Here is a 21,074-nt window from a genome sequence, read left to right as displayed (position 1 = left end):
ATAAGAAGTTTATCGTGGAGTGATTGCCCCACTAGAGAGGTGTGAAGAGCATGCTCCAGATACTACAATTAGTAGTTAGAGAGGCACGGAGTATTTTAGCATGGTTGTATTGCTGATGATTCAATGGGTATCTATAATTACAAGTTTCTATAGAATAGCCCGGAAAGGCTCGAAGAAAACACCATACGCCAATTCCCATGCAGAGCAAATCTTGTTCAAAGTAGTCACTTCGCCGGCTTCAGCAGCCCACCCTCCGCTATAGCTCTCTGGATCGCCTCAGCATTGCTCTCCAACTGCTCTCTCCGTTTCACATCCGCTTCGTCTTCCCCCAGCGTGTCGAGTTTCCCAAACAGCCAGGCCTCCTTCATTGTGCGGGTGAGGGAGAGAATATCCTCTGCTGCGCGCACCTGTCGTATACTCGCGTATCAGCATATAACACTTCGTATCCTACTGAAGGGGAGATTTGTGCCTCGACACATACCAGCGCCGTTGACTCCACGTCAAGCTGATACGTTTCTACAGCCGTTGCTGTGTGACTTGTATTTTCAACCTGAGAGACGGAAGTCAGCCATTGGGCCACAGCTTCGGTTACAGAGCGAACGGACAGTAGCTGTTGCCATTATATTCTCAAATCGCTGTAGTAATTGTGAGATGTTGGCATTGATGCGATCTGCATGTGATGCGATTAGTTGAGTTACTGTAGGTTCGAGATGCCAAGGGCTGGTAGGTATTGCGCTCGAAACTCACTATGTAGTGCTTTAGATGAAGGTTGAGAATCCATTATTGAGGTCTAAATGGGAATTGACTGTACTGATGTCTGGCGTTCATCTGGAGAGAGTCCAGTTATTGTCCCTCCGCTGATGTTGAAGGTGGGGACTATGGCGGTCCAATATTCTGCCATCATCACTCCTGTTTGCTCGGTTTGGATCGGTATTTCAGATGCTCTGTCTTACGGAATATGTAATTTTTGCAACAAGAAATGACCAAACAGCCATACTACGGGGTTGTTATGTAATTATTTGCAAATAGTAGCAGCACAGATATAGTCCTATCGCGTAGAAGAGTTACCCATATAGGTGGCATAAATTTGGTGTATATTATAGGTTGCGGAGCTCGGAGCGGATCAGGCTAGAGTAGGTATCATGATCGAGCACCAACTGACTGCAAGCTCTCCTAGAACCAAGACTCCAACCAAAGGGCAAACGCAAGAATTTGGACACCTCTGAGACCCATTCTCCGTGGGCGCCTAGGTCAACGAGGCTATGCTGAATGGCTTCAATAGGGTTGGCTTCCTTCCCATCACTCTACCGCGCCTTATCGTTACAGACGGGTCGTCAAGCCAGCCATCTACCCTATGGACTTCGGTTTAAGCTGAAATGAGCTTGTACGTAGCTCCTGGTGTGGCTCAAAAAGGCGAAAACGGGCGCCAGGTTTTTCGAGTATCAGTGAGAGTGTCAGTCTAACGGACATACTTGGACTAGTGGTACATTAGCAACGTTCGTATATCCTTTCGAAAAGTTGACTCACCATAAATCTTTTGTGAAAATCGGAGCGCAACAAATCCTGTCATATGATTAGTGCCATTCGAGATCCTCTACTGATAAGACTTACATTGACAAACTCCTTTCCCCGTTTCTCTTCGGTCCCGCGAGCTTGATTCTTGAAGACAACGTCGTCGTCCCATCTCCGCTTGAGATTGAAGTCCTGGGGATTGAGCAGCGGGTTGCCCCTGGCAATGTCATACTCTCGTTGCTCCTCTTCCTTTGCAGCACGTTCGCGTTCCTAGAAATCGGTGAGTATGGCAGGAAACCACATGAACAAATGAAACCAACCTCTTTCTCTTTCTGCTCTAGCCTCTCCCTCTTTATTTTTTCCAGTTCCCGCATCAATTCCGCAGCTTCATCTTCGTCATCACTGCACCGTGTGAGCATGTTCCATCGCAGCCTGACCGGCAATGGGTTACTCACCTCTCTTCTTCACTGCTGTCATCCTCTGATCCTTCCGAGTCCGCGTCTATCTCCCGAGTTTCCTCTAATATCCGCCGTCGTTTTGCTTCCGGGTCCTCCTCTTCTGCTTCGTTTGCACCATCAGGGGGCCCACCTTCTAGTAGACGTTTCGGTGCGGCGCTTTCAGTGACGGGCTCATTGATTGGGACTCCGTTCTTCTTCGCAAAGTGAGCAGCCTCGGCCTGGAGTAGCTCGGCTCGTAGGTCGCGCTGTCGGACTTCCGCTTCACTTCCTTGCCCTAATTGCCTGGGAATAGTCAGGATAGAGTGTCCTCAGCTGATAACGCGTTGACCTACCGAGTCTTGAGATGTGTATATGCAGGTAAAAGTCGTTGGTGGTAAGCTGGTCCACGTAGAGCTTCTTTCCCTTGCGCCTATAACCATGGTGAGCTCCGCTTGAGGATGGGGATAGTAGGATGAGCACATACGGGATCGAAGGTCGGTCTGTGAGCTATGATCCAGTTAGCGCATTATTTTTGAAAAATAATATTTAGCTTCACCATACCTGTAGTCATGATGGGCTGTCACGGATGGGCTGTTGTCTGTTTTATGCTGGATGATCTATTCTTGCCAAAGGATGATAATGTCAATGTTGCGGCCTCAGGCTACCCGCTGTACCAGCCATTCTCACCGCCTTCAGGCTACTACTAATATAATTGGCTTATCTGGAAGATTGATGATCCGCTGCATTGAATGACGCTGCAGAATCCAGAAATTTCCCAAAAAGTCCGTCTTGATCGACCCCGTCGGGGCCAAGTCCGCCTCCGCAACCATGAACAAAGAAGCACCGCTCTCAATTGCTGAGCGCGACTTCATCCTCAATGCTCTGCGTGAGGATGTGAGATTGGATGGTCGCCACGCTGACCAGCTTCGTCCTCTGACCGTAACGTTCGGGGAAGAGTACGGGCACGTGAAAGTGCAGCTGGGCAAGACGGGGTGGGTTCTGTTCCTTCGATTCAGTGTCGTAGCAGAAGCAGACTAACCGTTCTATAGTCTCATTGTGCGCATATCCTCAGAAGTAACAAAACCTCGCGATGACCGTCCCTTTGATGGCATCTTCACAATTGCCCTAGAGCTTACGGCTATGGGCTCACCAGCGTGGGACAATGGACGGTATGGCTGGTACCATGTGTTTGACCGCGCATTCAGCTAATATTCATACTCATCAGACAAGGGGATCTCGAAGCTTACGTCGCACACGTCCTTGACCGGCTTGTGCGCCACTCGAACGCTTTAGATACCGAGTCATTGTGCATCCTCAAGGGAGTCAGTTGCTGGAGCATCCGCGCTGACGTGCACGTCACCGATTACGATGGCAACCTCGTTGACGCTGCGTGTATTGGAGTGATGGCTGGACTGCAGCACTTCCGTCGTCCGGATGCGGTTGTCAAGGACGGACAGGTGATTGTCTACGGGCTTGACGAGCGGGTACCGGTTCCCTTGAATATTACGCACAAACCTCTTTCGGTTACCTTTCACACCTTTGATGAAGGTAAACGGGTCATCCTCGATGCGACTCGGAAAGAAGAGCAAGCCTCCGAAGCGGACGTTGTCTTTGGCATGAATAATGCCGGAGATGTGTGTTTCGTTTCCAAGTTTTCCGGCTCCCCTGTGGATGCATTAGTATTTGTATCGAAGTCATCGGTTGCTCTTGAGAAGGTCAAGGAGATCAATGCGATTATCGACAAAGCCCTGCAAGCCGATTCTGCTAAAAGGTCAAAGAACGGAATGGCGGAAGAATCAAGGGCGGAGAATGACCGGTGACTGGATACTCATGAGCATAACAACGACGACGGCAACATGGTAATGATACCAAGGATGTGATGTAATTTAGAGCTCCATAATGATGTTTATTGGTCTCAATTGAAAGTTTTCCCAGTCTATCTCTACAGTATTACCCGTGTACAGGAGGTCTTGGCCGATCTAGAAAGCGAAATCACACATGGCTCTAGGCGAGACGTCCGCAGCCCCTGTCAATCATATCGAGAAAACCATAATCAGATCGACTCTTGGAGTCGAAGGATCGTTCTTAGGCCGCAGCGTTTACCCTGAGTGGGCCGGGACGCGCATCCTCATTTGGCGCAGGAACAAAACGGCTGTTGGGGGGGGAGGAAAAGCGTACGGAGTTAAATCGAGAAAAAAAGAAAAGCAAAGGAAAACAAACGATCCTCAGGGGAAGGAATGTCTCAATGGATTCAAATCCTTGAGAATCTCTCTATCAAACCCCTCCACTGTTTAGGAACATTGACTCCCATGTCTCTGTTGTTGACTATTTATAAAGCCAGCTAACTAACTTACCCTGGTGAACCACGGCCGAGTGTCAGCACCGCCCAGTGGAATCCGCAACAGCCAACCAGCCAACGTCGCTTCGCCGCCCATCCCAAAACACTCTCTTCTAGGCATTCAAGAATAGTCTACCATTTGCTACTTGCTGTCCTTGTTCGCATCTTCCAGCTCTTCACAATCTGCCTCATCCGGTCGGTGCTTACTTTCACGTCCGATCAGAACCCCTTGCGCAACCTCGTGGCCGTTGTTGTCAGCCAAATTACCCAGCCACTCCCCACTCACTCTTCCCCGAGTCTTCGGTCAATGCTTCAGGGACACAACATCTCTGTGACGGAGGAGTTTACCCGCACCAAGCATCATGGCCAGCGGTAGGCCTCCAGGTCTCCATCCAGCCGCTGGCCGCGATGAGGACCTGATGCAGATGGAGGAGTCGACTCCCATATACAGTACAGGGCAGCGACCGCCGGTCAACGACGACAACTTGTTGCGACAGTACAATATTGACGATTCCGATCAGCCTCAACCCCGTCCCTCGGTCTCATACGATAGCTTTGTTGGCGGGCGGGCACCGCCAGCTGCTGGAGCCCGTGCATCGACCTCTGCGCATCCTCCGGCCCAACCGGGGGCATATCTCAGCGATCCTTACTCCGGAGCGGAGATGTCTCGAACCTATTCGCAAACATCTGGCCTGAACAACTACCAGCGGTATTCAGTTGACGATTTTGACGACGACCGGGATATGCATGGGTACTATAACATGGATGATGACGACCATATGGCGTCGCCCCATCGCGTACGGCAGGCGAAGGACAGAAATAGTATTTTAGGTTTGGGAGGTGGCCTGATGGGGAGAGCGAAGCACATGCTTGGAATGGGACCTGAGTACTCGGAAATGGATCTCCCGCTGACGGAGGCCGGGGCTAGAGCCGCACGGGTGGACAGCGTTGAAGGCGACACGGCTGCGCCTAGGGCTCAGAAAAAGTCCAGAAAGTCGGACTTCAAGTTCGGCTTTGGTCGAGGGAAGGTCGATCCCTCAACGCTTGGTCCGCGTATGATTACACTCAACAACCCGCCTGCCAATGCTGTCCACAAATTCGTCGACAACCATGTGTCCACGGCCAAATACAACATCGTCACCTTCATCCCGAAGTTCCTGTTCGAGCAGTTCTCGAAATACGCCAACCTGTTTTTCTTGTTCACCGCCGTGCTGCAGCAGATCCCCAGTGTCTCCCCGACGAATCGTTACACCACTATTGTACCACTGATGATCGTGTTGTTGGTTTCCGCGATCAAGGAGCTGGTGGAAGACTTCAAGCGAAGAAACTCGGATAAGTCGCTCAACCACTCCAAAACCCAGGTTCTGAAGGGTTCCGCTTTTCATGAAACAAAATGGGTCGATGTGGCTGTCGGCGACATTGTTCGTGTCGAATCCGAGCAGCCATTTCCGGCCGACTTGGTGCTTCTGGCCTCGTCCGAACCCGAAGGTCTCTGCTACATCGAGACTGCCAACCTGGACGGGGAGACCAATTTAAAGATCAAGCAGGCAATTCCCGAGACCGCGCACCTGGTCAGTCCCGCTGACCTGAGCCGCTTGAGTGGGCGCATCCGGTCGGAGCAACCCAACAGCAGTCTTTACACCTATGAAGCGACTCTTACAATGCATGCTGGAGGGGGCGAAAAGGAGCTTCCGTTGGCACCAGATCAGCTTCTCCTTCGAGGAGCAACCTTGCGTAACACTCCCTGGATTCATGGTATAGTCGTCTTTACGGGTCACGAAACGAAGCTGATGCGCAATGCAACTGCTACCCCGATCAAACGGACCGCCGTCGAGCGGATGGTGAATGTCCAGATTCTGATGCTGGTCAGCATTCTCGTGTCTCTCAGCGTAGTCAGCTCCGTCGGGGACCTCATCATTCGACAAACTCAGGCCAAGAAGCTTGTCTATCTCTACTACGGCAGTACGAGTCCGGTCAAGCAATTCGTGCTCGACATCTTCACGTACTGGGTTCTCTACTCCAATCTTGTTCCCATCTCTCTGTTTGTCACCATCGAAATTGTAAAGTATGCACAGGCATTTCTGATCAATTCTGACCTTGACATCTACTACGACAAGACCGACACTCCCGCCACTTGCAGGACGTCTTCGCTTGTCGAAGAACTCGGTCAGATTGAGTATATCTTCTCCGATAAGACTGGAACCTTGACCTGCAACCAGATGGAGTTCAAGCAGTGTAGCATCTACGGTGTGCAGTACGGTGACGAAGTATCTGAAGACCGCCGAGCTACAGCTGATGACGGAGGCGAACCCGGAATCTACGACTTTAAAAAGCTCAAGGAGAACTTGCACTCTCATCCATCTGCTGATGCCATACATCACTTCCTCACTCTCCTAGCAACCTGCCATACAGTTATTCCCGAGAGGAATGCGGCAGACCCCGACAAGATCAAGTACCAAGCCGCATCCCCTGACGAAGGTGCATTGGTAGAGGGTGCTGCCGCGCTGGGCTATCGCTTCACCAACCGAAGGCCGCGGTCCGTGTTGTTCACTACAAATGGTCAAGAGTACGAGTACGAATTGCTCGCAGTCTGCGAGTTCAATTCGACAAGGAAACGAATGTCGACCATTTTTCGCTGTCCGGATGGGAAAATTCGCATCTACACAAAAGGTGCGGACACTGTTATTCTCGAACGGTTAGGACCCGATAACCCTATTGTGGAAGCAACTCTGCAGCATCTCGAGGAGTATGCATCCGAGGGTCTTCGGACATTGTGCCTTGCCATGCGTGAGATCCCAGAAGAAGAATATCAGCAGTGGATACAGATCTACGAGAAGGCTGCAACAACAGTCGGCGGCAATCGTGCAGAAGAGCTCGACAAAGCTGCAGAGCTGATCGAGAAGGACTTTTATCTCCTTGGTGCTACGGCTATTGAGGATCGACTGCAGGACGGCGTCCCAGACACCATCCATACACTGCAGACGGCTGGAATCAAGATCTGGGTCTTGACCGGTGACCGACAAGAAACCGCAATCAACATCGGCATGTCGTGCAAGCTTATATCAGAAGACATGACTCTACTGATTGTCAATGAGGAGAATGCTCAAGCCACCCGGGAAAACCTGACCAAGAAGCTACAGGCTGTTCAGAGCCAGGGCACATCTGGCGAGATTGAGGCTCTTGCTCTCATCATTGATGGTCGGTCATTGACATTTGCGCTGGAGAAGGACATGGAGGAACTGTTCTTGGATCTGGCAGTCCTGTGTAAAGCAGTTGTTTGCTGGTAAGTCACTGCTTTAACCTTTCACTCAATTCATGATGCTGATTCCTTGATAGTCGTGTATCCCCCCTGCAGAAGGCTTTGGTCGTTAAGCTGGTCAAGCGGCATCTCAAGTCCTTACTTCTGGCCATCGGTGACGGCGCCAACGATGTTTCGATGATCCAGGCAGCCCATGTCGGCGTCGGTATCAGTGGTGTCGAAGGTCTTCAGGCTGCCCGATCCGCGGACGTTTCAATTGCCCAATTCCGTTATCTCCGGAAGCTGCTTCTTGTCCACGGTGCATGGAGTTATCACCGTATCAGTCGAGTCATTCTATACTCATTTTACAAGAATATCGCCCTTTACATGACTCAATTCTGGGTAAGCAAGCTCTGAGCAATAGCTTTACTCTCTCGTACTGACAGAAATAGTACTCTTTCCAAAATGCTTTCTCTGGTGAAGTTATTTACGAGTCCTGGACGCTCTCCTTCTACAACGTTTTCTTCACCGTGCTCCCTCCGTTTGTCATGGGAATCTGTGACCAGTTCATCTCTGCCCGTCTGCTCGATCGCTATCCGCAACTGTACCAGCTTGGACAGAAGGGAATGTTTTTCAAGAGACACAGCTTCTGGTCGTGGATCGCCAACGGGTTCTACCACTCGCTGCTGCTTTACATCGTCTCTCAGCTGATTTTCCTCTGGGACCTACCACAAGGAGACGGCAAGGTGGCGGGCCATTGGGTTTGGGGCTCCGCCTTGTATACAGCGGTCCTGGCCACTGTCCTGGGCAAAGCGGCATTGATCACCAATATCTGGACCAAGTATCACTTTATTGCCATTCCCGGATCCATGGTCATCTGGCTCGCGTTCCTTCCGGCATATGGTTATGCGGCACCGGCGATTGGCTTCTCCACCGAGTACTATGGCACGATCCCCCGGCTCTTCACCTCACCCATCTTCTACCTGATGGCCGTCGTCCTGCCGTGCATTTGCCTTCTCCGCGACTACGCCTGGAAATACGCCAAGCGCATGTACTACCCGCAACACTACCACCACGTGCAAGAAATCCAAAAGTATAACGTACAGGATTATCGACCTCGCATGGAGCAGTTCCAGAAGGCGATCCGCAAAGTACGACAAGTACAGCGCATGCGGAAACAGCGCGGCTACGCGTTCAGTCAGGCCGACGAGGGCGGACAGATGAGAGTCGTCAATGCTTATGATACCACGAGAGGAAGAGGGAGATATGGCGAAATGACCAGTTCGAGGACACTGGTCTGATATGAATTTGTTTCATTCTGTTTCTATAGCTCCATCCCTTGTCCATTTGCAACCATACTGCCCATGTCTGTATTATCTACTTGGGACTTTTGCAGTCCTCGCTATGTTTGTTTTCTCTTCTCCACGAGTTAATGTGAAAATCTCGTCATGATCGGAGGTTAGCGATGTGAACAGTGCTTTTAACACTACCGTTGAATATCTGTTTATTTTGGATAAATACGAATATGAACGTCCAGTAACTGACATAGATGTACAACGTACCGCTTCATACAACATAAAAAAGTTTTGATCTAGCGGGCAGAGAGGGCAAAGATTATCGCGTGCATCTCTCCTGCGGAGGCCTCCAACCCACCCCCAAGCCCTCAAGCACCAACCTTTCCCTCTCCTCCCAGGTCTCCCCGCCGCGCTCCAAATCAATCACCTGCCCGCCGCTCGTCCGCTCCCTCACGCCGCTCGAGTCGAACTTCCACCCGTGCGCCTTCTTGGCGTACCGCCGCAGATCCCGCTCGAAGGTCGTATCGCCCGACCAGCCCAGCACGGCACACCCGACCGTCCGCCACGGCGAGATGATGATGTCTACCCGGCGGTGGACATTGGGGTTGCGTTTTCTGCGCTGTCTTGCGCCTTCTTCCGGGGTGTCTGCTCCACCCCCCGCGGCTGTCGTCTCGGCATCATCATCATCATCATCGCCGTCCTCGAAATGCGGATCCTGCCAGACGACAAGTGCCTTATCCAGAGTGTCGAAGTGTCTGCCCGAGTCATCATCGCCCTGGAAAGGTGGAGGCTGCTGTTCGCGGTTCGAGGTAGTCATGTGCAGGGCGAGGGTATGCGTGATCCAACCCTCTGCTTCCAGACTGGCCACAAGATCCACAACCAGGTTCTTGGTGACGGACTCGTCGCGGTGCGAGAGGACGAGGTCCACGTCGCCGCTGAGCTCCTTGCCGCGGCGGTAGCCGCCGACGATGATGCACTCGACGCCGCGGCCGTCGTAGGACGCGTGCGGGCGGACGCGGTTCGCGTGCCGGGTGATGGTGGCGGCGATGGCCTCCGTCTCCCGGCGGGGCACGCCCTGCAGGAACTCGTCGTAGTATTTCAGGCCGATCTGCTGCACGCGCGACAGGCTGTCCCAGCCGTGCTCGATGATGTCGTCGAGGTCGCGCCACTGGCGCTTGTAGTAAAAGTCGCGGGCGGTTTTGGCGCCCACGCCCCAGATGTTCCAGAAGAGGTGGAGGGTTTTGAGGACGGGGTCGGTGTCGAGGGCGTCGGCGGCGGCGAGCGTACCGTGCTCGCTGGCTTGGAATTCGGCGAAGAGGGCGGCGATCTTGGCGTCGCAGCCGGGGAGGGTGAGGATCTCGGAGGGCCGTCGAATCTGGTATGGGTAGGCGGCCAGCGCGGCGATGGAGGTGCTGTAGGCGCGGACGCCGATCTCGTCGAGCGTGAGCTCGCGGGTCTTGCGGATTTTGACCAGCTGGTTGATGAACGCCTCGTTGGGCGGGTGGAGCGGTGCGGACCGCATGCAGGCGTACATGACGTGGCTCTTGACCCAGTCCGGCGGGGGAGGTAAGGGGACCGCTTCGTCGTGCTCGGACGTCGTTTGCCGGTATAGCTTGGGCCGGTGGCCCTGGCTGGATGGGCCGTCGTGCGGTTCGCGCGAGCGACGGGACGCGAATCGGCTTGTGGGAGGTGCAGCCGCCGGCCTGGTCATGGCATCTTGCTTCGCCCGCTCCAGGATTCCTTTCGACTGGTCCGCGCTTGCTTCAGACGCAGGCTGCGCAGTCCTGCGGCCGCGGTAAACCACGAACGGGTCAAGAGGCACGAGCGTGCCAGTCCTCAGGACTTCACTTAACCAGTCCAGCTTGACCACCGTCACCACATCCGCCTGCTCGTGATCCTCCAACGCAGTAGCCACCGAAGACGTCAGTGACGGCGTCGAGGCCACAGACGCCGTATCGGGAGATACCGATCGCGGCCGCCGCAGATGGCCCCGTGTATCATGCAAGCTCCGCATCCCATCTTCCTCATCCTCGGTCTCAGTACCGAGGTCAATATCCTCTAGCTGCGCCCCACGCGGTTTACCCTGCTGAACCACGTCAACCCGCCGCCTCTTCACAGGCGGTTCAAGGCTCGTCCGCAGAGGAGCAGAGACAGAGCCAGAGCCAGAGACCTCCTCGGTCCAGACGCCTCTCGACCGCAGCTCCAGCGCTGCTCGCTTCTTCTGGCTGATCCGCCCTAGGACGAGCCGTGCCTCGGAGATATCGTACGTCAGGCGCCCGCCGCGCGTCACGAGGTCATCCTCGATTTGATGCAGAGCGTCCAGCTCGAGATGTGTCGAGAGGACGAAGATAGGTGGCAGAGATGAAAAGTCGAGCCCGTCAGGGCTCTCGTTTAGGTCATGTTTCAGCGAGGTAGATGTCGTGATATCGGACATAGCGGGGGGTGTATATCCATTGCTTCGCTGTATCTGACAATTAGGCGATCACTCGCTGCATTGAGGGTGATAATAATAGTAACCAAGAAGCCAATGTATGGTTTTTATATACAATATTATATAAAGGTATGTCGTGAGCATGGCAGCGTTAGTGGGTCTCATATGTGCGTGGTGTCGCAAGTTCGTTTGAGAGCCAGAATCCATCAATCTCTCATGTTGGTATCCATATGAAGTGCGAGCCTGTAAGTAGATGCGCCTCAAGTACTCAGGCCAAGACTCGTGGTATTATCGCAAGCTGGGGATGAAGAGTCTCCCCGCGTTTGGCGAATCAGCTGACGTCACCCGGATGCGATGCCTCAGGCATAAGAGTACATTACTTGGTCTGATGCAAGTTGAACCGGTTTCACAGTATCAAAGTCATAAGGTAGCTTCTATTGTTTTAGTGCAGAGAGGTAATCGGAGCTGTAATCATGATGTCTATATTGTAGTCGAGCCGACTCCATTAATCAGGAGAACGGTCGGTCTATGGCTGCGCCACGACCTGCGAAGTTGCGCCCTTGCCTACAGCCCCATAACTGACAACAGAGGTAGAGGCATTGCTCTCCTCACTCAGAACAGCTCTTCCAGTATTAGCTGGAGGCAGTTCATCTCGAGGTCTTGAGCTTTCTTCATCCGCCGCGGTGCTCTTCCCTTGCCGCTTCGCGATCCACCTCCGCCAGGGCTTGTAGAGCACCACGCTGAGAATACCGACGATAAGAAAGCATCCGCAAATTGCTCCACCAATGACGTCGTAGTAGTCTCCTGCGGTCTGTACGCCATCCCAGAATCTGCCAGTGGGTTCGGCGACGTTCAGCACAAGGGTGAGGAGCTGGATGATGCCGATGATTACGGCCACGATGACGGTCAGGAGAGTGAGCACGATAGAGTAGTACAGGAAGGCGACGGGGTCGCGGTGGTTCTGGGACGGTTCAATCTCATGGTCCTCGCCGAGGATCAGGGGCGTCTCGGACGAGGTGCTGTCGCGTTTGGCAGGGAGGAAGTTGGCAGCGGGTTGGATGTAGAGCGAAAGCATTAGAGCTCCGTCGGTTGTGTCCAAGAGACACATTCCAGCTGATAGTTCTTAGCTACGAATCTTCATGGTATTCAGGCAGACCCACCGGTGAAAAGAATAGGAAAGATTAAAATGACCCAAAAGTCCGTCCCGCGAGCAGCCTCGATGGACGAGATACCAAGCAGGGCTATCTCGGAGGAGGTGTCGAAACCAAGACCGAAGAGAATACCCAAGGGGTACATCTTCCAAGGCCTAACCACCGAATCAGCTGGATCGTTTGTACACCTGATCTGGGAACCACGAACCGATTGATCAGCTTGAACATGCGCTTGAGCACATTGAACAGCACACCCCCGCCCTCAATCTTCCACGCCTCGTCCTCCTGGCCTTCAGGAAGGCTGAGCACCTTCTGCATCTGCTTGTACAGCTTGTACAGAATGTAGAAATTCATCAGGCCCAGCAGGATCAGGAACGCGGCGCTGACCGACGTCCCGATGATCCCGCCGACGGTGCTGAAGCTGTCGAAGCGCGACGACACCGCCGCAGCGGTAGCTGCTACGACGATGGATGTGATGATGACAATGCTGGTACCGTCAGACAAGCCCAAGCCTTGTATTGACCGACTGGAAGAGACCTACGTCGAGTGTCCGAGGGAGAAGAACGTCCCAACGGTGACGGGCTGCTGGCCGGTTGCCAATAATCTCCGGGTCATCAAATCAATCGCCTGGATAATGTTAGATAGCTGCCGAGCTACAGACTGCTTCGGTCTTACCGATATATGGTCGGCATCAAACGCATGGCGCAGGCCCAATGTATACGCCAGAACCGCATTCGAGACGAGTGAGCTGTGCTGGTCAGTACATACACTTGGTCTTTGTCCTTGGCCTTGTCAATGACCTACGGATAGTATCTCTACAGAATGTTAGCTGGTTAGACTCTCGAGTAAGAAGTGGCTGAGTGAGGTCTAGAATCGGCCACATACCAACACAATCGCAGCAGCAATCCACACAACAACGTTTATGAACGCAACAAACAGGATGATTGCAATTGCTGGCAGAGGGATCTTGCGGATCCCTGGCAGCCGACGATGCGAGCGCTCTGCTCTACGAAGAAGTGATTCGGCAGTCCATTTGCTCTTCGTTTCGCTGTCCGTGTCATCTGCGAGCGATGCGTCGACGACGACGACGGGCGTAGAGTCTCGCATAATTGATTGGTCTTCAATATAAAAGCTGAGATTGGCTGTACTTATCTGGCCGTGTATCTATGTATGCCTCCGATCACCAATATCCTCTCGAGTAGAGTGACAAAAAGCACAAACTGGCGGCAATGACGATTTCGAGCGCAGTGGAGGAGGGGGAGGTGATAAGAGACTTGAGTGCCTGATAAGGATTGGAGGGGTCGTCGTATCCTCACTTCTGGCGACTCATCCTCCACCTTTTCTGCAGCAGGGCGCAGGTCAGATCAGTCATATGCAATTCCTCAAATATTTGCTTCTTTCTGGGAAGTTTGCTGGCAAGGTTGATGACACTCGCTGGTGATTCGGCTCCTGCTTTGTGCAAATCCCAATTGTGGCCATCCACTGAGCAAGCGGTCAACTGGTCAACTGGTCAACTTCCTCCCGCTTTATTCGCGAATGCGAGTGGTGCGACAAAATTATTTCCTCATCGAATAACAAATCCGTAGCCAAGTATATCGATCTACTGGCTAACTAGATACTCTTGGTTTGTTTTAGCTATGCAGGTTGGAACTTGGCCGTCTCCACCACACCCCCACCAGCGATAGGGAAATTAAAACTCGGAGAGCGCCGATGTAGTCGCTCGACTCCCGGAGTTCTCAAGATGAATGGCGCCTACTCTTGGTGAAAGTATTAATAGAAGGAAAATCGTCTCATCATTTTGTGGTTCACCTTTATGTACAGTATTGGGGTCTCATAGATATACACGTCTGACTCAATCTCTGAGTCAGACCAGGTTCACAACAGTGACGGTTCGGCATTCTCGGCCTGTTAGCAGAACGTTTTCATTCCGCCATTGACCTGTCAATGTAGTTGTGGGTGGTTTCCTACCGCACGGATCAGTGCATGATGATACTTTATAGCTGCAGATGGCTATAAATCATTCATGCCTGGTGGCCGACAAGATGCGGATCGAAGCGATCCTTGGGATAATATCCCAAGCTTGTCGGTTCCTGCTCTGCAGGCTAGCTATTGGGTCCATGCGTTGGAGGTGTAGTCGCTGAACTTCTGATACTATTGAACTTTTTGAGGTTGTATGCTCACGCGGCAGCAAGTACAGTCGGCGACGGCGTCCACTTGGTCACGGTCGGGTTGATCGGACGGATACCGGCGCCGACAAACATGTTCCACTCGCTTCGGGTAATAGGTGTAACGTCGGAAGCCGAGAGAGGCGTCTTGGGTCCCTTCTTCGCCGAGGCCGGTCTGCAGGTCGGCGGCGTAGGCTGTCTGCGTGGACGAACGGGGCGAATGGGCGATTTCCGTGAATACTCGGGCCTGGGCCGCGGTGGTAGGACGATGCCCTCCTGGTTGTATTCTTTCTTGTAGGCGTGTGCCACGCGCGTCAGGAGATCATCGCGGACATCAAGCTGTTCGTACACGCGGTGGAAAAACGCCTTGCTGAAGGGGCGACCCTGGAAGTCGCGGATGGTGCGGTGGAGGAGATGCACGCAGGAGGAGATGTAGGGCTCTTCGATGCCGTTGTCTCGGTTTGACAGGATGCAGAGGCGGCGCTTGAAGGTGTAGATGCGGTCGACGCTGAGGAGAGTCAGGCCCTCCCGGCTAAAGACGACTTCGTTCTGCAGGATGGATTGCTGGATCAAGTATTCGTTGGCCTGGCGCTCATACTGGCTGCGTGCCAGGGCGTCGGTCCAGCTCTGGCCGAGGGAGAATTTCTTGGCTCCCTTAGCGACGATGCGGCATATCGTGCGCCAGCTCTGCGGGTCGAGTTGTGCGATGGGGATGACCATGAGATCGGACGGTTGTCCTGTGGGGTAGGGCTTTCCCCGGCCAACGAGCAGGGTGACGTGCATCATTTTCTGTTGGAGCTTGGAGGAGATGTAGTCCAGAGCAGGAATGATGGAAGGCGTGACCGTTTCGCAATCAAAGTTGAAGCCGGGAGACAGAGGCGAGGAAATCATATCGGTAGTGAGGCTGCGGGTGGGAGAGTTGGGGACATAGATGCCCGTCGGGCGAGGCAAACGAAGAACACCCATGATAGCAGTTCAGTTCAAGTTTTCTCGTCTCTAGAGCAGGCTGAGAAGGAAATCTTCTTCACCGTCAGAAGGAGGGACAAGTGGTCCAGGACGAGGGCAGATAATAAATGCCTCGCGAGCCAAAGAGGGGAATGACACCATCACAATCAGCCCAAATCACAACACCCCAAATTAACACTGCATTCATCCCACAAGTGATCTATTTTGGCATTTCTATTGATAGCAAAATTATCAGTTCCCCTCGTCCGTTTCGTATCCCAACAGGAGGGAACCCAATAACGCTCTGGATATAAATATCCTTAAGCGCCGACCGTTTCCCTCCGCCAATGGAAGAACATCACAGCAGTCTTATGCAGGTGACGGCACAATCCATCGCATAATGAATGGTGACGCGAGCTCGAAAGGAATCTTGCTGCCCATGTTGTGGAAATTAACTGCATTTCTTCCTTGCTGGTCACCCAGAGCAGTCAGCCCAAGGCTCACGCAACACTCAGGCTGTACGTCCATTGGTGATATCAGTGTTACCAACACAGAGTTATCTGCGGGGTTGCAAGGCTGACAAGCCGCTGCAGGAAACTATTGATTTTGAGCGGTAGAGGTGTTGCTCTGAGAGGAGGATGGCCGATGGCTTACGCCATTGTTGGTGAGGGCTTGTCCATGTGGCACCGTTGTTGTCAACAATGAGTGCTTCCTTGCTTGTGGTTTACTGCCTTCAAAGGACTATTGGATCTGTGCAGGTGCTTAATTGTTGGGTTGGATGTTCGTGGGATGAGGGGTTGGGATACGAATGTAGTTGATGGGATAAAGCTTGGTTATGATTCCTGTAGGCTGTGATGGCAACTGGCAAGTTCTCGTTCTTTTCATGTGCTAACGGGCAATCGAGGGTCAGAGACTACCGCTATGTTGGTGTTGAGCAAGTTGTAAGGCATCCTTATCTACCAACAAAATTCTCACAGTTTTGTATGTCGAGTCCAATGATATCTCTACTTATAGCACACGGATACTCCTCGGAGTATACACAATCAGACGACTTCAGACCATGGTGAACCTCCTCTATAACCGCTGACCCCCATGGAATCTATCTTCATTAATGCGTGTAAATGAGACGACGAACTAGATAGAGATTGCCCTGATCCTGATTAATGTTCCAAAATGATAAGACCAGCAGCACCATTGATCCACCGGCAGGCTATTTATCCAGCGTGTACTGTGTACTCAATCCAACAGGATCAGCCAAGCATCAGCCAATGTTCTGCAGTCCTATCTACATCGAAGCTCAGCCGAGACGAGACCGGTTGGATAGCAGAATTTTTCTCTTACTGTCAGCCACACGGCCCCCTTAAGACGTCTGGCCGGAGTTCTAGTCAACTGTAGTAACTTAATGTGCAGCCACCGAGTTCTACCACGGACACGACCACGGAGGGCCCGGATGGTGAGAAAAATTTTTTCGAACGGTCATCCCGTCCCTGGAGATTTGGCAGGAGTATTAATCATTTCGATATCCAACAGTCAAGATAAGATTCCCCGGTTCAAAGAGTCTGGGGAATTTTTATTACCTAAAAGTCGGCAATGAGTGCCATCGCATTACGTACGTAATTGCTGGGCTGTATCCACTGTTCCTGTGCAGGGTGCACTGTCCACAGTTTAGGCGAGATATCAATTCTGAAGTGGGATGTTGAGGGTAGGAACGGATGCGGATTTCACCGTGAATACTCCGATAGGTGCTTGCATGCAAAGGCTCAAGGGTGCGAAGCAGGATCAGGAGAGTCTCGGGGCAGATATCATTTGTGGCCTAGAGAATATTCCGCTATATGCCAAGGGTGCCGAGCCGGTGGCTGGCAAGAAACCGAAGGTGCTCCGGAGGAGATAGGTACGGAGTAGTCTTCTAGAAGACGGGCCGGAATTGGGAGTTGGGACAGTGCATAGCGGCCTCCAGAGTATGTGTGGCTCTGTGTCGTGGACCAACCCGGACCAGGAGCTCATGTTCTACCGGGTACGGCGTACAGCCAACAGCTTACGATAAGGTTGAGTAAATGACAGTGTCTGATTGGACAAAATGACACACAGATAGCACTTCAATCAGCAGTCTTGGCACCGATGGACTGCCTTTCACTTACTCCGTACTCCATACTCCGTAAGGTATCCAGACAATCCAGACGCGTAGACTCCTAATGGGAAATATCGGAATAGATGCATAATAAACCCGGACAGGATCATTTCTCCGCACGGAACGATTGCTGGAACCTTCAACTTAAGGTTCTTTGCCTTCTGGATAATCTCTCACTTCGCCTCGAGTTGCTCTAAAATCCCGCAAAGCTTGGGCCCAGTGTCTCGCACCTCTCAGAACTCACGTGGCTTATCACTGGCTTATCAAGGCAACAAAAGCCAAGGCCGCCAAGAGTGGGCCTCAGGCCGAACGGGGCTTGTTCCATGTTCGCTTTGCTTCGGCATCTGGAGAGGACACAAAACACAGGACACAGGACACTGGACACAGGACACAGGACACTGGACACTGTGAGCACGAAGGTGGTCCTATTGCTCCGTATTTGACAGATGTCATACGACACTGGGGAAACTGTGGTCTCGTGAGATTCTATTATCGTCCGTGTGCAGGATGTCGTGTTCAGGCTGGGAATGTAACCTCAGAACGCCTCAACGGAACCAGCAGACGGCGATTGTTACCGATTTGAAAGATCCTTTGACTAATACGAACCAGATAGTGTTGAGCCTAATCACTGTTGACTTGCAACAGCGTCTTCCCCAGGTAATTTAGGAGCTTGGGTCCAAGGGCGCCTCGTGTCTGGGCGCTTTTGCCAAGCCAGTCCGCTTGTTCCTGGTCTTGCTTTTCTTGCCCCAGGAGGCGCAGACAAGACCAGAGAACCAGACGGAAAACGACAAGATCGTCAATCCTGGTCTTTCTTTCTCGCTGCTGATTGGATTGTGTGGAAATTATACTGGAAACGCTCGGCTGGATGTTGTACATGGGTAGTATCATCGTCCATGGGGAGGATTCTCCACGCGAGATGTCTCTCGGTAACTACTCTGTACGTACTGACTACTTCACTGATTCACTAATCTAAATTCAAGAAATACTGACCTATTATCGGTCGTTCTCATCCTGTCTTATAATAAAATATATAATTATTGATTGGTCCCCCCGTTGTCGCTTATCTTTTCTGGGGTTGCTTTTCCAGAAGTCGAGGACGGCATCCTTTTTGTAGGCAGCTTCTCTTCACCGGCCACTTTCCTCCTCCTGTCGTCCTCTTCTCTTTCTCCTCTCTCCTATTTCCTCCCCCGTCTGCATCTTTATCTTCTCCTTCTCCGTCTTCATTGTTTCCTCCATCGTAGTCGCATTCACTGCGTTCTTTCTGCCCCACAATCTTTCAACTCTGGGAAACCAGGGAACTTCCCCCCCATCACACTTCATCCCCCTGAAATCCATCAATAGAATACGCACGGGAATGGGGTACAAAGAAGAAGGCGTCTCTTCGGAGATGCCTGTCAAGCATGAAATGTCCAACGATGTCAAAGCTGCTGAGGAGGGTGTGATGGAGTCTCAGCCTCATGTCGACCTTCATCGGGGTCTCAAGTCCCGTCACATCACCATGATTGGTAGGCCGTCGATTGCGATCTGGGAATAATCCGCACTCCAGCTGACACTCACAGCCATTGGTGGTGCTATTGGTACTGGTCTCATCATCGGAACTGGAAGTGCTCTTGCAAAGTATGTCTCTCTTCCTCGAAACCATTTTTGGCGTGACATAGGCTGACATGGCTCTTCAGGGCTGGCGTACGTTGTCCTCATATACGTGAATTTTACAAAAATAACAACTAACCAACCTACAGCCCGGTTCTATCCTCATCTCCTACTCTTTCGTCGGTTTCATCGTCTATCTGGTCATGTGTGGTCTGGGAGAAATGGCCACTTGGTTGCCCATGCCCTCCGGCTTCACTGGCTATGCCGTCCGTTTCTGTGACCCTGCTCTTGGATTCGCCATTGGTTGGACGTATGTCAATCTATCATGGTTTACCGTCAAGACTGCGTCGCGTCGCTGACACCTTTGGCCACTACAGGTACTGGTTTAAATATATTATCGTCACACCGAACCAGTTAACGGCCGGCGCGCTGGTCATATCATTCTGGATCGATGCCTCGCGAGTCAATGCAGGCGTGTGGATCACAGTCTTCCTGGTGTTGATTATCTCCATCAACTACTTTGGTATCCGGTTCTTCGGTGAATTTGAGTTCTGGCTGTCCTCCTTCAAAGTGATCGTCATTGTCGGTCTGATTCTGCTCTCCTTCATTCTGATGCTGGGCGGCGGCCCCGATCACGACCGCAAGGGCTTCCGGTACTGGAAGGAGCCCGGTGCGTTCAACTGGTATATTGAGGATTCGGCCGCGGGCCGTTTTTATGCCTTTTGGGCGACCATGGTCTCGGCCACATTCGCTTATCTGGGTACCGAACTGGTCGGAGTGACCGTCGGCGAGGCCGAGAACCCACGCAAGACGATCCCGCGCGCCATCAGGCTCACCTTCTACCGTATCCTGTTCTTCTACGTGATCAGCGTTCTGCTTGTCGGCACCCTGGTCCCCTACGACTCCAAGAGCCTGGTCTTCGCGACCAAGAAAGCCAGCTCTGCAGCCGCCTCCCCCTTCGTCGTCGCGATCGAGTTGGCCGGCATTCGCGTCCTTCCCCACATCCTCAACGCCTGCATCCTCCTCTTCGTCTTCTCCGCCGCTAACTCGGACCTCTACATCGCCACTCGTACCATTTACGGTCTCGCGCGCGAGGGCAAAGCGCCCGCCATCTTCGCCCGCACCGACCGCCGCGGCGTCCCCATCTATGCCCTCGCCATCTCCGCCTGCTTCGCCTGCCTGGCCTACATGAACGTCTCGAGTGACTCCAAGACCGTCTTCAAATATTTTGTGGATCTGGTCACCATTTTTGGCCTTCTCACCTGGATCTCGCTGCTCGTCACCCACATCTACTTCGTTCGCGCCCGCAAAGCCCAGAACGTCTCTGACTCTGACCTCGTATACACAGCCCCCTTTGGCGCCGCAGGCTCCTACTTCGCCCTCGTCTTCTGCTGCATCATTGCGCTCACTAAGAGCTTCGACGTCTTCGTCCATAGCAGCTCCTATGGCAACTTCAACTACAAGGGCTTCATCACCGCGTACCTCGGTATCCCCCTCTACTTCTGCCTCATCTTCGGGTACAAGCTCTTCACTCGCTGCAAGGGCGTCAAGCCCGAAGAGGCAGATCTGTGGTCAGGTAAGGATGAGATCGACCGCGAGGAGGCGGAGTATCTGGCTCGCAAGGCGATGGAAGAGCCAACCAGTAAGCGCGGGAACTGGTTCTATCAGACATTTGTGGCGTGGCTGTTCTAAGACTCCGCCGTCCCGGTTATTTACTTCTTTTTTTTTTTTTCTTCTGCAAATATGCGTTTTGGATGTGATACGAGCTAGGGCGGTCCTGCCTCGCAATGCTATTACGAAATCACGACTCGCCAACATGTACATAACATAAACTCTCAATGGAA

General features: G+C 52.5%; 9 protein-coding genes across 9 annotated transcripts; 3 read left to right on the top strand and 6 right to left on the bottom strand.

The window, feature by feature from the left end:
* Window positions 1-224: 224 nt before the first annotated feature.
* AFUA_2G08880 (RNA polymerase II mediator complex head subunit MED22) lies at window positions 225-781 on the bottom strand (the record flags this gene model as incomplete). The annotated part of the gene is given in 4 exon segments (XM_750129.2): window positions 225-407; window positions 482-582; window positions 602-670; window positions 748-781. 4 exon segments carry the CDS (start codon window positions 779-781, stop codon window positions 225-227), a joined length of 387 nt encoding a protein of 128 aa, XP_755222.2.
* Window positions 782-1,488: 707 nt separating this feature from the next.
* Window positions 1,489-2,520, bottom strand: AFUA_2G08870 (spliceosome-associated CWC15 family protein; the record flags this gene model as incomplete). Its single annotated transcript, XM_750128.1, has 7 exons — window positions 1,489-1,563; window positions 1,612-1,782; window positions 1,833-1,914; window positions 1,968-2,252; window positions 2,303-2,379; window positions 2,434-2,456; window positions 2,511-2,520. The coding sequence occupies 7 exons, from the start codon at window positions 2,518-2,520 to the stop codon at window positions 1,489-1,491; spliced, it is 723 nt and encodes a 240-aa protein (XP_755221.1).
* Window positions 2,521-2,632: 112 nt separating this feature from the next.
* On the top strand, window positions 2,633-3,887 carry AFUA_2G08860 (exosome non-catalytic core subunit RRP45). The gene is made up of 3 exons (XM_750127.2): window positions 2,633-2,941; window positions 2,999-3,118; window positions 3,175-3,887. Exons 1-3 carry the CDS (start codon window positions 2,778-2,780, stop codon window positions 3,767-3,769), a joined length of 879 nt encoding a protein of 292 aa, XP_755220.1. The 5' UTR covers window positions 2,633-2,777; the 3' UTR covers window positions 3,770-3,887.
* Window position 3,888: 1 nt separating this feature from the next.
* On the top strand, window positions 3,889-8,826 carry AFUA_2G08850 (aminophospholipid-translocating P4-type ATPase DRS2; the record flags this gene model as incomplete). The annotated part of the gene is made up of 3 exons (XM_750126.2): window positions 3,889-7,570; window positions 7,624-7,927; window positions 7,978-8,826. The coding sequence occupies exons 1-3, from the start codon at window positions 4,650-4,652 to the stop codon at window positions 8,824-8,826; spliced, it is 4,074 nt and encodes a 1,357-aa protein (XP_755219.1). The 5' UTR covers window positions 3,889-4,649.
* Window positions 8,827-9,139: 313 nt separating this feature from the next.
* AFUA_2G08840 (type-X family DNA polymerase) lies at window positions 9,140-11,254 on the bottom strand (the record flags this gene model as incomplete). Its single annotated transcript, XM_750125.1, has 1 exon — window positions 9,140-11,254. One exon carries the CDS (start codon window positions 11,252-11,254, stop codon window positions 9,140-9,142), a length of 2,115 nt encoding a protein of 704 aa, XP_755218.1.
* A 523-nt stretch (window positions 11,255-11,777) lies between these two features.
* On the bottom strand, window positions 11,778-13,509 carry AFUA_2G08830 (HoxN/HupN/NixA family nickel/cobalt transporter; the record flags this gene model as incomplete). The annotated part of the gene is made up of 7 exons (XM_750124.1): window positions 11,778-12,364; window positions 12,412-12,557; window positions 12,611-12,889; window positions 12,944-13,029; window positions 13,078-13,150; window positions 13,171-13,202; window positions 13,288-13,509. 7 exons carry the CDS (start codon window positions 13,507-13,509, stop codon window positions 11,778-11,780), a joined length of 1,425 nt encoding a protein of 474 aa, XP_755217.1.
* Window positions 13,510-14,579: 1,070 nt separating this feature from the next.
* AFUA_2G08820 (uncharacterized protein) lies at window positions 14,580-15,533 on the bottom strand (the record flags this gene model as incomplete). The annotated part of the gene is made up of 1 exon (XM_750123.1): window positions 14,580-15,533. One exon carries the CDS (start codon window positions 15,531-15,533, stop codon window positions 14,580-14,582), a length of 954 nt encoding a protein of 317 aa, XP_755216.1.
* A 3,232-nt stretch (window positions 15,534-18,765) lies between these two features.
* On the bottom strand, window positions 18,766-18,975 carry AFUA_2G08810 (uncharacterized protein; the record flags this gene model as incomplete). The annotated part of the gene is made up of 1 exon (XM_750122.2): window positions 18,766-18,975. The coding sequence occupies one exon, from the start codon at window positions 18,973-18,975 to the stop codon at window positions 18,766-18,768; it is 210 nt and encodes a 69-aa protein (XP_755215.2).
* Window positions 18,976-18,994: 19 nt separating this feature from the next.
* AFUA_2G08800 (dicarboxylic amino acid permease agtA) lies at window positions 18,995-20,922 on the top strand (the record flags this gene model as incomplete). Its single annotated transcript, XM_750121.1, has 5 exons — window positions 18,995-19,145; window positions 19,200-19,257; window positions 19,317-19,323; window positions 19,380-19,540; window positions 19,608-20,922. The coding sequence occupies 5 exons, from the start codon at window positions 18,995-18,997 to the stop codon at window positions 20,920-20,922; spliced, it is 1,692 nt and encodes a 563-aa protein (XP_755214.1).
* Between the last annotated feature and the right edge of the window lie 152 nt (window positions 20,923-21,074).

Source organism: Aspergillus fumigatus, chromosome 2 (genome assembly GCF_000002655.1).
Source record: "Aspergillus fumigatus Af293 chromosome 2, whole genome shotgun sequence".
In the NCBI taxonomy this organism is placed as follows: domain Eukaryota; kingdom Fungi; phylum Ascomycota; class Eurotiomycetes; order Eurotiales; family Aspergillaceae; genus Aspergillus; species Aspergillus fumigatus.
The sequence above is the reverse complement of the archived record's forward strand: the minus strand, read 5'-3'. Positions and strand labels throughout refer to the sequence as shown.